The following is a 13980-nucleotide window of genomic DNA, read 5'->3' as shown; positions in this document are numbered from 1 at the left end:
TGGTTGGCCGTATGTACATTACCCTCTTGCTTGTTCTTGATTAGTGGGTGAATACCACTGATCATTTCTAACCTGTATTGTTACTGATGACTAGAAATTTTGTTTTTATGCTAATGTAAGAGAAAGAACGGAAAGGAATGCTTTAGTCCAATCATAGACATTTGAGTATCCACACAAGATAATGTTATGGATATTGTGCAGAGGTCCGGTGTTAGAATATTGCTGCGGGGTGTGGGAGCCTTACCAGGTGGGATTGATGGAGGACATCGAAAGGGTGCAAAAAAGGGCAGCTCGTTTTGTATTATCACATAATAGGGGAGAGAGTATGGCAGATACGATATGCGAGTTGGGATGGAAATCATTAAAACAAAGACTTTTTCATTGCGGCGGGATCTATTTATGAATTTTCAATCACCAACTTTCTCTTCTGAAAGCGAAAATATTTTCTTGAGACCTATCTACATAGGTAGGAATGATCATCAAAATAAAGTAAGAGAAATCAGAGCTCCAATAGAAAGGTTTAGGTGTTCGTTTTTGCCATGCGCTGTTCAGGAGTGGAATGGTAGAGAGGTAGTATGATTGTGGTTGGATGAACCCTTTGCCAAGCACTTAAATGTGAATTGCAGAGTAATCATGTAGATGTAGATGTAGGTGACCATGTGGTGTACTACGAGTTGCTTGCATGAGGTGTAACTTTCCTGTTGGTATTTATTGTCAACAACAGACATCTTGCAGATATAGTCCCAGAAAAACATCCAGGAAGACTGTGTGAAGTGGTGCTATTCCACAGTAACAGTCACCAGCATTCTGCTAGACTTGCAACAAACACTATAGAACAACTGGGTTGAGAAGTCATTTTGCACCCACCATTTTTCATCTGATCTTGCACCCTCAGATTTCATCTTCTCTGCTCTCTGTTCACTGATCTTGACATACTTCCTTTGGGGTGAAAATACTCTTTGAACATGGCTCTTTGCTACAAAACCACATGATTTCTACAGTTGTGGATCCAGAAAGTTATCCCAACTGACTGAAGTGAACAGCGAAACAAATTATATTATTTATGATGATTTAAGTCTCCAGTATGTATAGTCTGAGTTTTTTAACTTGTAGGAAACACTACAGTGTTATGCATCAGACTAAGACGTTCCATTGGCCATGAAAGGGTTAATCTGGAAATAAGCAGTAAAAAGCTAAGCCTGGAATAACATTGTTGCGTTCTGTCCCTCTGCCAACCAGATAAATTGTCATAAACCTGCAGGCCAACTGCGTGAGGAGTTGTGGTGGACAGATTTAATGCAAATGTCATAGAGGGGATGGGGTGGCAGAGGGTGTAACATAGGAGGTACAGGTACAGAGCTAGGCATGGGAAAGGGCAGTGTAGGGGTGGCTAGTACTGAGGGAAGAATTGTGAAACTTAAGTTAAGGGGAACTCCAAAATTTTCAAATTAGTGAAGCTGGTATGGGAGTAGAGGGGGCGAGAGGAGTATGAGATGGGTCTCGAGAATGCAGTACACAAGTTGTGAAGCCACCAACAAGTCAGCCACCTTGTACTCAGTAGCATGTTGTCACCGGGTAGTCAATAACACTCTTGGCAAGTGGGGGATTGAGAGTAACTGTGGCACCCAGATGGGTCAGGCTATTTCACACATCAGTCAGGTGGCAAAATTCATTACTACTTATCGTAGTGTGCCTATTTGTAATGTTTGCTTAACATTACAATGACAAATTTCTAAATGTCAATTTGGTACATAAAAATTTGTCTTTTTTCTCTTTGACCACATTTCCCTCACAATCTACCACAGTACACCTTTTCAGTGCAACTGCACATTTGTAACCAATCTTTCGTAGTTACAATAACACCGCAAATTTTTAGTATGAATTATGTATGACATAATTAACATCCAGTGTTAAGTTATAGTATAGAGTTTTTAAAAACTGTTTCACAAAAATTATTTAGCACACCACCAATGGAATATTAATGTCAAAGAAAAAGATGAAAAATAAAGTACCACATAATAAAATATTAAAGTCGTAACTTTAATGTGTAATTAAGCTACTGAAGAAAGCAAATATCTCACCTGCCAACAGCTCCTCCATCCTCAACTTCTGCGGCATCTGCAAAAATATTAAGAAGCTGAATAACTTTACATCAACAGAATTTGAGTGTAAATCAAACATCTTGATATGTGGCAGTGGTTGTCTTCTCACTGCACATGCTCATTTTAATGTCAAGAAGTTGCTAAATTAAAATAGTGATGGAGATTAGGAATCAGGTGCTGTGGCAAGTACATACATGTGGAATTTTATAAAAGAGAGACTGATGAAAACTGCATAATGATCCAAGTGAAGAACCACAAAATATTTTAATTTTAATTGCCTGAATTCATTACAGATGCCATATACAGCCACTGTCACAGAGAAGGACAAAGGTGCCCATCAAAAGCGAGGCAACATTGGTGTTTGGAGGCTGGTGTAAGGACACTGCCAGTGACCGAAATAATGGTACAGCTTAGTTTGCTGGAATGAACACCCGTCATGAAAGGGGAAAGAAATAACAGACCATTATAAAATTACAGACTGTCACAGTTAGGAGATAGAGAAATTATGTCATGTACAATTCTGATAGTGTCTCCATTGGATTTCAAGTTACTGAGAACCAGCAGATCCCAAAGTGTTGAGCCACAGCAGTTCACAAAGCACATGTCGCAAATGACATGCCATGTAGTGTAGCAGAGTTGTGGCAGCTTACAACTATGTGACTCACTTTCTTTTGTATTAGTAGTGTGATGTTGATAGGAAGCCATAAAGGCCACATGAATACCGAGAATCCTGAACGAAACACTTTAAACCATCTGCAAGTACTGTAATGACTGCATACCTACAAAACTGGAGGACACTGGCCTCAACAATACATTATGATTTTATGAGCTTTGTCTATTTAGGGGTGTACTAACCTGTTCCAGAGTGTTGTTGTGTTAGAGTAATTCTTCATCAAAGTTCATATTTTGGATTCCAACATGCTAATAGCTGCCCCAGAGGTAAGGAGGTTTAATGTGTCGAGGGTATGCCCACAGATACTTAACATGCGTGGCCAGCACATAAGTTTTCATTTCAATTGAGTCACACTACCCTGTTAGGGAGCTTATTACAGATGCAAGCAGTTTGTTCAAGGTACATTGTTGGTTAGGGTTTGGATAGTTATTTTCTATGTATTTTGTGTTGATTAGCACATGCTCAGTTAGCCCCCAAACTACACTGAATAGATCTTGTTGTTCACATTGCTACAGCAGACTGCAATGTGATTGAAATATAGCACTGTAGGCATCCAAATCGCTATTGATGGCATTCTCCTGTAAAAATGCATCAGTGGCAACTGGCATCAGTGTATCAGCCTCACTGATTTGTACCTGTACACACAGAACAAGTGAGACTTGTGTGTTTCATAGTGAATGACTAGTGGAAGCCACTTCATACTGTGGACAGTGTTAAGGTGAAATGCAGAAAAGTATATCTAATTTACATAGAAGATAGTGTAGGTGTCTTGAAGTGTACTATGTGACATTGGTAGCAATGATATATGGCATCATAAATCACAAATACTGTAACAGCCTAGCACATGTTCATAGTAACACTGCAGAGAGCAACAATGACAGCATGAAGAACCAGCATAAAGGTGTGGGAGTTTAAACAATTGGAAAATTTTATATCCAGCAACTAAAGGAACTATATGCCAATTTGGATACACAGCCTAACCAACAAAAATATCATCAACAAGTGTGGTACTCAGTACTGATGACTTAACATCAGGCATTCCTGTCAGGGACTGCTGTTACAACTTTTACAAGAAACTAATGTAACATTTACACAAAATCCAACTGCAGTGTAAATTTGGATTCCTCGACATGCATAAGGCAAGTCCTACATCACTTGGAGGGGAAAGGAAATTTCAAAACTGAAGTCTTTAAAGTAATCTGTAAGAGCACAGTTTGACAGAACTACAGGCAATGCATCATTATCCCATTTTGGTATATTCGAACATTTAATTGGAAAACTGTTAGAGCAGTTGCTGTGGACAATTTTGAAGCAACTTTGTATTTTGGCCATGCATATCTCTGTGGTCATGGCTAACAGGGATGGAAGCTGATATTATGTCAGCAGCAACACAATGTGACTAATGTGAACACATCCAATAAAGAGGCAACTGCAAATAAGAATTTTTTGTCGAGTAGTGACTTGAGTAAGAGCATAATTGGACTGGGGCAGCCCAACAACTAGGGTCCATATGGCAGTCAAAACAAAGGAAATACAAGAAATTAAAATGGAAACAAAAAGTGGAAAAATAGGTAAAAACATCTGACTAAACACGTCCACAAATGTCCATAGCTCATTGAGGGGCTACAGCAGTGGTCTGGAATTAGTCCTCTGAAAGTGAACTAAATGGATTTTGGTCCACTCAGCTTGTGTCAGTTGCTAACAGGATGCGGCTTAACTTCCAGCACTGCAGTACCTCATGAGAAACAAGTACTTTTATTCACTCTGTGAATGCAGTACAGAATTCTCTGACCAGTCATTTGCACAGAAGTTGCTGGTGGTGACTGCACTGAAGTCATTCCATGTGGTACTGTGTTACAATCATTACTGTATGCCTCCTACCAGATTTAAACACATGATAATGAATTTAATAATGGTTACAGAGAGCCAAGGATGCTTGCACAAGGTAGACCAGAGTGGAGAACTGCATCAAACCCCATTCGGACTGACAACAACAACAACAACAACAACAACAACAACAAGCAGTCCATAAACTGAGTGAGTATGAGCCTAACACCAAGTGGAGCTTACTTTACAAACTGATTTTCTGCTACATCAGTTCCATACTGACCTCCCTCCTACCTCCCTCCCACCCACCCTACCTCCCTCCTTTCGCACTGCAGTTCTGCAAGTATGAAATGTCTGAGATGAGTGGCAGTATAGTTACTTCCCACTCACCAAATCTATCACTCTTACTGAAGGGTGCAGTGATGCAAGACAGATTGTGATTTAGTAAGCAAATTGAGTGCACGGTCTTGCTATTGTTAGGTAGCACTGATTGGGACAAATGACCGACAGTCGAGATCAGATGGCCTCTAACAAAGCTGTGTTTAGTCAGGTTGTGGAGGATGCATGGGGAAATTACATGATGCAGTGTCCACAGTTGCATTTTTCCTCCATTACATGAAGGAAGAACAATCTGTGGACAAAGTTCATTGCTGTAGCCCAGGATTCAGACAAGAAATAATCACGTTTTTTCCAACAGAAATTAAATGTCATATTGTTTCTTATTCTACATACAGCATGAGGAAACACATGTACTCCATCAAATAAATGCAGCATACAGACCAATTTCTATATATAAACACCGTTTAGAAACTACAAATTATCCTACTGCCCTGTTTTCTTATTTGGTCATGAGAGACTTTCCAATTTGTAATTTGCCTGTGTGTGTGTGTGTGTGTTACCAAGAGATTTTGTGCTGGCTCTCACTGGCAGAACACTGCACAGCAGAACTAGGAAAGAAAGTAAAATGTTCTCAGTCCATAAGATTTTCTCCAGAATGCCCCATTATTTCTGACTTCAGTCATGCACCCTGGCACTGAATCTGTGAGGCATTGGACCCATTTGTCAGAAGAAACAACCCCACCGAGGCTTCAAAAAAAGCAGTCCAAAAGAGCATCAGCTATAAATGGTGTGTTTCACAGCCAGTTCTCTGTGTGTTCGTGCTACTTACACACACATAATTTCCATTGTGTTCAAGTGAGCAGTCTCTCACAGCCAGTCCATTACATTAATGTCTGTCTTGGACAGCTGCAGTTGAATGAGCAGACCTATACACAAGTGAATATTCCTCCTGTAGCATGAATTCCCCTCCACAATATAGCATTCACACTAAATGCAGCACCACTTTCTTCAAAATGTGGGAATACGGCCTGCTACTGAGGAAGCATTCCTGCTCCTCTCGCGGGGAAACCGACCGCCCCCGGCGGGGAAACCGACCGCCCCCGGCGGGGAAACCGACCGCCCCCGGCGGGGAAACCGACCGCCCCCGGCGGGGAAACCGACCGCCCCCGGCGGGGAAACCGACCGCCCCCGGCGGGGAAACCGACCGCCCCCGGCGGGGAAACCGACCGCCCCCGGCGGGGAAACCGACCGCCCCCGGCGGGGAAACCGACCGCCCCCGGCGGGGAAACCGACCGCCCCCGGCGGGGAAACCGACCGCCCCCGGCGGGGAAACCGACAATCGGCAAGTACTACCTGTTGTCACCACTTATTTGCCATTATGTCTGGACCCTCGCGGCTGCTAAACTACTGTTTGGTCTTGGTAAGACAACTTATCTATGAAAAAATACATTTTTCCACATTGTATTCAGATGTAGCTCTGTGGCTGCCAGCCAGTGTAACATTTCCTCACTGATTATAGTTAATATTCTCTGACAAGTAGCTGACCCAGTAATGTTGATAACTAATTTGATAATGCTGCCTGCCCATTCATTAGAGCTTTAATGGCTGTATGTAGGTGCAAAAGTACATCATAATTTGTTCACACTTTGTCAAAGTACTGTGGGAAATTTTAACCACTGCTTTAAACATTTATGGATGGTAAGTATTAAGTGTGGTTGTAGTAGTGTGTAATATTTCTTATCATGAACTGTTAAAGGTATCATGTTTCATTCTGTTTTTTAAGAAGAGCTCTTCAAATGTTGCTTTTGTTGTTGGTTATTTTCTCTATCATAAAACATTATAACTTTCATGACTTTAGCTACAGGTAGTTTAATAAATGTATCTGAAACAGAGTGAAGCCCATACGCAACAAGAGCAGCTATTTCATTACTCAGACACACAATTCCATTATTTGCATAAATGTCAAAAAAATCTGTCTCTCTTTCTAGTGAATTTGCAAAAACAATTAAACAATGGAAATGTGTAGCTTTGAACTCTGCACCTTCAGGTCACCGTGCAATGTTTCTCTCATTTCACCATGGAGAATGGATTTGGGAAGAGCAGGTAATTTTGAGGCCTTAACCTTCATTCCAAAACATGCAGAGATATATTTTCAAGCTGCAAAATGAAGAATATGAGTGGCAGTGGAATACAAAAATCTTGTTGGTAAAACTGGTCTTCCATTCTTAGTTGCTTGAATGGTAGACAGTGAGCACTTAGAATCTGAATGCCAATAAATATACTAAGGCTAAGAGTGTGCTTATGTCAGTGATTTGAACCTTCCGAGAGTGAGGTCCATAACCTATGCAGTTAAGTAAGCGATCACTAGCATGAATACTGAGTTAGTATCAGACACCTCACATTTACCACACCAATGACACTCATCTCCCCGAGATCAATCCCTGGTCTGGTTTTTACGGCACTATTGCCAAATGGTCTGAGCTTTCCAGGCTTTTGTCTAATAAGGCACAATTGTTTGTTTGCTGATGAGTGTACACTGACCCCTACCTCAGCACCTCAATGCCTCCAGCCATCACAATTCTTCAGAAATGAATTTAACATTACCATGGAAGGCACAGAGGCATTACAAAAAAAAAAAAAAAAAAAAAAAAAAAAAAACTGTAAGAAAGTGAGCTCTCAGTGAACAAGGCCTCTGTTATATATAGATAACATACACTCACATACTCACGCAAATGCAACTCTCACACACGTGATCACACTCTCTGGCGGCTGAAGCCAGGCTGCGAGCAGTTGCACATGATGAGACAGGCAATCATGTGGGGGTAAGGAGGAGGCTGGGACAGGGTGTGGGACGGTAACAGGGTAGGGGTGGGCAACAGTAGACTGCTGGAGATGACCTGCAGGAGACAGGACATAATAAGGTTAAAGGCAATAGCAAAGAGGGTCACACTCAAAACAGTACCCTGAGGCACACCAACTTCCTGGTAAAGGTGTCTGACAAGGCAGTACCAACATTCCTTGAAAAATCAATACTTTAAAAATACCTGAAGGACATGGGGCATGTGGCCTCAGAAGTGCCACATGTAGAGAGATCAAGAATACCCATCCTTCAGAAGGTGTTTCAGGCTTTCTGCAAATTTAAAAACACTGGCAGTGTCTGATATATCCACAGAAAACCATTCGCGACACACGTTGACAAAGTGATGAGATGGTCAGCTGCAGGACGGCCTGATCAAAATCCGCACAGTACAGTGGTCAGTGAATTGCCACACTCTAGTCACTATACCAGCCAGGCATGAATTACATGTTTCATCAGTTTGCAAACACAGCTTGTGGGAGAAATGGGGCAGTAACTAGAAGGAAGGTATTTTTCCTTACTGGGCTTGGGGATGGGTATGGGAATGACAGTGTCTTTATGTTGGCATCTGGCAAACGGCGCCCTCTGCCCAGATGCAGTTGTACATAAGAAAGAGCAAGTGCTTGCCCACAAAAGAAAGGCTTAGCAACATCTGAATGCAAACATCGTCCAGCACTGTGTTGGAGGATCGATAGGAAGTGAGAGCAAGTTATCGCCCCCTCATACTAAAGGCAGCTTGTAGCACTCGCTAATCTGCCAAAATAAGGGTACTACCCAAGCCTCCTCCACTTGTTTCTGGTGGAGGAAGGCAGAATGATAGTGGGTGGAGCTTGAAATCTCCGCAGAATAGCAGCCCAATGGATCTTGGTCCTGCAGGGCCCATACAACAGATGAGGTAGTGGAACTGTTAGAAGAAGTAGTTAAGGAAATCTAGCTAGAATTTTGCTATCCTGAAGGGTGCAACGACACTGTGCATGCAACTGTTCATAATGAATGCAGTTTGCCATCATAGAATGATGGTTAAAAACATGGAGAACACATCTCTGCATGTGAGTTGAGTCACAACACAGCTCAGTCAATCAAGGCACTGGGACATGGCACAGTAAAGATGAAGGGCGAGAATGGAATATTGTGTGGTGGTAATGATGGCATTTGTAAGATATTCTACCTGGCCATCACAACTGGAGAAATTATGTTACTCAAAGGGTGCCAGGGAACAGTAAATCTCGAGTCATCCCTAGAAAGTTGCCATTTGGGTGTGCATATACGTGGGGTAGGAGTCAGAAAATGGATAGCAAATGGTAAATGGTTGCTCGAGTACATACTAGAGACAGTGATGAGATGATGGGCAAATTGGGCAGTGCAGGAGATTTCCAGATATGGGTAGGAGTGCATGTAGTATAAAAGGAAGAGGGGTACTCCCACGATAAGGCAAATGAGGTTAAGGTGACTGAGAAGTTCAGCCTAGAGGGCACCTCTCTGTCAGGTTCTGGGAGATTTCCAAAGGGAATGGTGTGCATTACAGTCAACGAGCAGCAGAAAGGGGTGAGGGAGTTGGCCAGTAAGCTGGATAAAGAGTGTCCACGACACCGAATGACTGAGGGATGTAAACAGTACATATGGAAAAGTTCAGGAGAGGAAGTAAAACGCGGACAGGAATAGCTTCAAGCTGGGTAGTCAGGGAGAAATGTTGACTTTGAACGTCCTTCCATATGAGCAGCATGACTCCCCTCTCTCCTCCTATGATATGGAATGCCATCTTTGGAGAGAGGGAGTCAAAGCAGACTGGGAAGAAATACAAAAGTGAAAATCAGACTGGAGGATGCAATTTTGTTTCCTGCAGGCAGAGAACTAGCAGAGGCTGCAATTCCAAGAGCAGCCGCAAGTCATCTTTTTGGATTGAAGGCCACTAATATTCCATTGGAATAATGTCATGATTAGGAAAGAGGAGGAGGAAAGAGGTGGAGAGGTGGCACCTCAGCGGCCATTCCTGTGTTACATTCTTGACTGCATTTACATAAACTTATGGCTCCTCTTTTTTGGTTTCTTAAACATTTTATTTTATCTGACACATGCCTGACCTTTAAGATTTGTGCCACATATTGGTCCTAAACAACAAGATGTATGAAAAAGAAACCACTTACTGGATAAAGGACTGTTTGCCATGGCCATGGGAGCTGGCAAGTAAGTCAATGCAAGATCTGAAAGATCACAAGAATGATCATTCAATTCTGTTTAATATACCAGAGACCTATATTAATGTTACTGAAAGCAAATCCCTAACGACAAAAGTAACTAAACAGTTACTTTGAAATCACACTGCACAATTTGTGATGCACGTGATTAAGTACACTAAGGTAGTTTTATTGAATTACTAATCAACACGTGCCAAACATAACAAACACTATGACAAGTATACCTCTCAAAGTAGTTCACTTGGTAGTTATTTCACAAGCAGGAAAGAATTTTCAGAAGAGTTTAGGAAGTTTGACAGGCCATGAATGTATGAAGGAGAATGAGTCTGATATCATTCTAGAAAGGTACTTTGAAATGTGTTTGCAATTGCGAGTACCTGTCATTTGTGTGTGTGATATTTGCTCAAAAATGGAGAAATCTCAGTTCCCAACTGCAATCAGTAAGCATTTTAGACAACAGTAAGTGGTAAGTGTCGATTTTAAGGAATATTTATTGTCATGTTTAATGAGTATCAACTATGGTGTATCACATCGCTTTAGTAAAGGTGTACATCCCACAATGTCTATAGTACCGATGAACAATGGTCACCACCACGAAGTGATATATATTTTTTTTTTAATTCAAATGATGGCTTTAAACTTTTATACCCTTCTCTGTTGTGCATAATGTGGTGTCACCGCCAGACACCACACTTGCTAGGTGGTAGCCTTTAAATCGGCCACGGTCCGGTAGTATACGTCGGACCCGCGTGTCTCCACTATCAGTGATTGCAGACCGAGCGCCACCACACGGCAGGTCTAGAGAGACTTCCTAGCACTCGCCCCAGCTGTACAACCGTCTTTGTAGTGGTGGTTCACTGACAAAATACGCTCTCATTTGCCGAGACGATAGTTTAGCATAGCCTTCAGCTACCTCATTTGCTACGACCTAGCAAGGGGCCCATATCAGTTACTATTGATATTGTGAATCATGTACCATCAAGACAGATGTTCATCATTAATGGATTAAAGTTAAGTATTCCACCAGTTGAGTCAGTTTTTCTAAATTCTAATTTCCTTGTCCTGTTCCAGACCTCACGCCAGCCTGCGTGAATTAAAACGCATGCATTTTGGCCTCCTCTAGTAACACCTGCCAACCACAACACACAAAATCTAGTGGAGATTGATGCAGCATATCTGCAGGGTGGGATAACGATAATTAGTTTATCGTTCTTCACAGTTCATGATGAATTCAGTGTTTTATTCTATCATGATGATGATGGTACCTGGTTAGGGGGCACTCAATGGTGTGGTTATCAGCATCCACACGAATCCCCAAATTTTACATGGTCCAGCCATGCCGCTTTCACAAATGATGATGGCAACACAAACAACCAGTCCATGGGTTTATTCCTTGCTGTCTCATTCTTGTTCAGCAATGTGCCTTCCCCCTAGAACTGTCAGCATCATGACAACTGCCATTACATCAGGAGAACGAAGATGAAGTCGAGCTGTCAGTAAGATTCTGTACACTAACCAATGACACATGACTTGACATTAATAATTAAAGAGAGTTACTTGTTTTAAATTAAGAGCCAGTATATGAGTGGTCTTTGAGATATTTTTTGGTTCATTTAGCAGGTAATTTAGACTTGAGATAGCATTTCAGTTAACAGTGCTAAAAAAGTTGCAAAGTTTGTGATGTCAGGAAACAGACTGCCATGGGAGATGCAATGAGACTGAAATGGAGATGAATAGGATATTAATAAAGGAGTTTATTTGATTAAGCAAGTTGGTAGTGTGCAGAGTAGCTCAGAATAGGAGGAAGTATTTTAACGGTTCAAAGCCCTGAGCTGATGAAATATGTCCTCACCCTGGGAGGAGGACAGGAAGCAGTGTGGGGTTCATTACATGCCACAGAACCAAACTTTATATGCTACTGGTGAAAATCACACTTGCTCTGCCAGTCTCATACGTGCATCCACTACTTTCACTCACCTGAGCGATGGGACGTGTGCCTTCCTCCTCAGCAGGGCCTGACTGACAAAAAAAGAATTTGCGTGTTAATATAAAAAATACTTTATCTGCACAAGTAAAACAAACTAGTGATAAACTAAGTGTGTTTCAACACGACCTGATAAAGAACAGAATCAATTGTTTCTATCTTTTAGAAAAAGTACGGATCAGTGTATAATTGAGCATCTAATCTACTCAATTACAAACAACGATCAATATTACCGAGTTCCAGAAAGCCAGAACTTTATTCCGGTTGCACGCTTGCTATCTGAAGACTGGCAGGGACAAATAAATGTTTATTGTCATCATTTCACATAATTATTGATCAAATTTTAAAATCTGCTTAATAAAACATACAATCTTATGTTACAAAGTTAACACAGTGTCACGTTTAACATTTAGGAACTGTGTGTAAGCTTGTTTATGCACCTTCACTAATTGCATTCATGTACCGACATTATATTCATCCAGTATTTGGCAATGAGAGCACTTAGTGTTTTGCAGAAAACTTCACCAATAATTTTAAATTATGATGAATTTCTTTCACAGATACCCCACAGAAAGTAATAGCAAAAATGTTTATCACTTACCACATTTTTGCTGTTTGTGCAGTAATAATGCCACATCAAACACATTCAATGTAACACTCCTTTCTTTACTTACAGATGGGTACAAGTAGTGAGGAGAATGAGTGGCAGGTGAGGCAGATTATTTCTCAGGTGGATTTTTTGTAGAGGTGAGACAGAAAGAAAATCTGATGCGTATGGGAACAGGATGGATTAGGAGACATAATAGGAATGAGGTGGAAGTGGGTTGTGTAGCATCTGGCTGGTGCTTTACAATCATGCCTTGTGCCACACAACAGAGGTATGTCAGTTGCTGGCATCTTAACAGGCTTGAAACTGAAACTCACCCTCAGTGCAGTGGATCTTGCCAATGACAGCCACTGCACGGTTTCCACCCTGGAGCCATGCGACACTGGACAACTTAACAGTATTTCTCCACTACATAGCCTTTGTAGGGGAATGTACAGTGGCTCACCAGCCAACCCAAGTTCCAGACTCGACATCAACTATCTACTTTGGAATGCATGACTATATTAATAAGAATGTGGCCCACAATATTGGCATTGCCAGTGCAACCTACAGCAGTGTTTGTCAGTTGTTACAGACAGAGTGCTCAACTGGAAGCTTCAAGAATAGTTTTCATATTAGTGGCAATCTTTTCATGCATCAGGGCATTCTCTTCCTTGCCTTCATCAGAAAGTTGTTTCATTTGCTTCATGTTGGCATGTACCATCTGTGCCACAATGAAACACTCTTCCTCTTGCCCACTCAGGAACATCTCTCTTCTTGTGCTTTTATAATTAACTTTTTGTCTCTGGAAGCTTTTTACCAGTGTCTTGTGATCCATTAGGTAGCCTTCATCTCTGTGTTCAAGTGCTTCTGCATAGTGTTTGAATGGTTTTGCTCCATGTTCAAATGCCTTGTGGCACTTCTTTCTTTCATCCTGGTATCTTTCTGCCTGCACCATTCCACATCATCATCCCTCCTTACTGATGTCTTGGCCCAATTTCTGTATTTTTCTTCCAGGTGTGTGCCTCATGGATGACACTGCCATCTCCTCCATGGGGATGACAGTTCATACTTTTGGCTGCTGTTACAGTCAAAACTTTTCCTCTGAGAACAGCAACATTGGAATCTAGGACATCATCAGTGCAGCTTGCAGTGCTCAGCTTAGCTCATATTAGTGACAACCTTGCAGCATATCAGGAGTATTTTTATGTTGCTTGCACTAGGAAGCTGTTTCACTTGCCCAACATTATCATGTGCCTTCTGTGTTCCAATGAAGTTCTAATGTTCATGGCTACCTGAGCACATCTCTCTCCTTGTGCATGGATCATCCACATTAGGTGGGACATATGACCACGAGTGTGGGTGGCAGATGGGGCAAGGCAGCTCGCTGCTGGACTCCCTGTAGAGAGGTGAGGCA

At 41.7% G+C, this 13980-nt stretch overlaps 1 protein-coding gene across 1 annotated transcript in view; it reads left to right on the top strand.

The window, feature by feature from the left end:
• The first annotated feature begins 9962 nt into the window (after positions 1-9962).
• The window catches only part of LOC126457649 (uncharacterized), a 28871-nt gene continuing 24853 nt past the window's right edge, over positions 9963-13980 (top strand). Inside the window, exon 1 of the mRNA XM_050094543.1 lies at positions 9963-9982. Within this exon, the coding sequence (XP_049950500.1) occupies positions 9963-9982 (20 nt within the window). The remainder of the gene's footprint in view (positions 9983-13980) is intronic.

This window comes from Schistocerca serialis, chromosome 1 (assembly GCF_023864345.2).
Source record: "Schistocerca serialis cubense isolate TAMUIC-IGC-003099 chromosome 1, iqSchSeri2.2, whole genome shotgun sequence".
Taxonomy (NCBI): Eukaryota; Metazoa; Arthropoda; class Insecta; order Orthoptera; family Acrididae; genus Schistocerca; species Schistocerca serialis.
The sequence above is the reverse complement of the archived record's forward strand: the minus strand, read 5'-3'. Positions and strand labels throughout refer to the sequence as shown.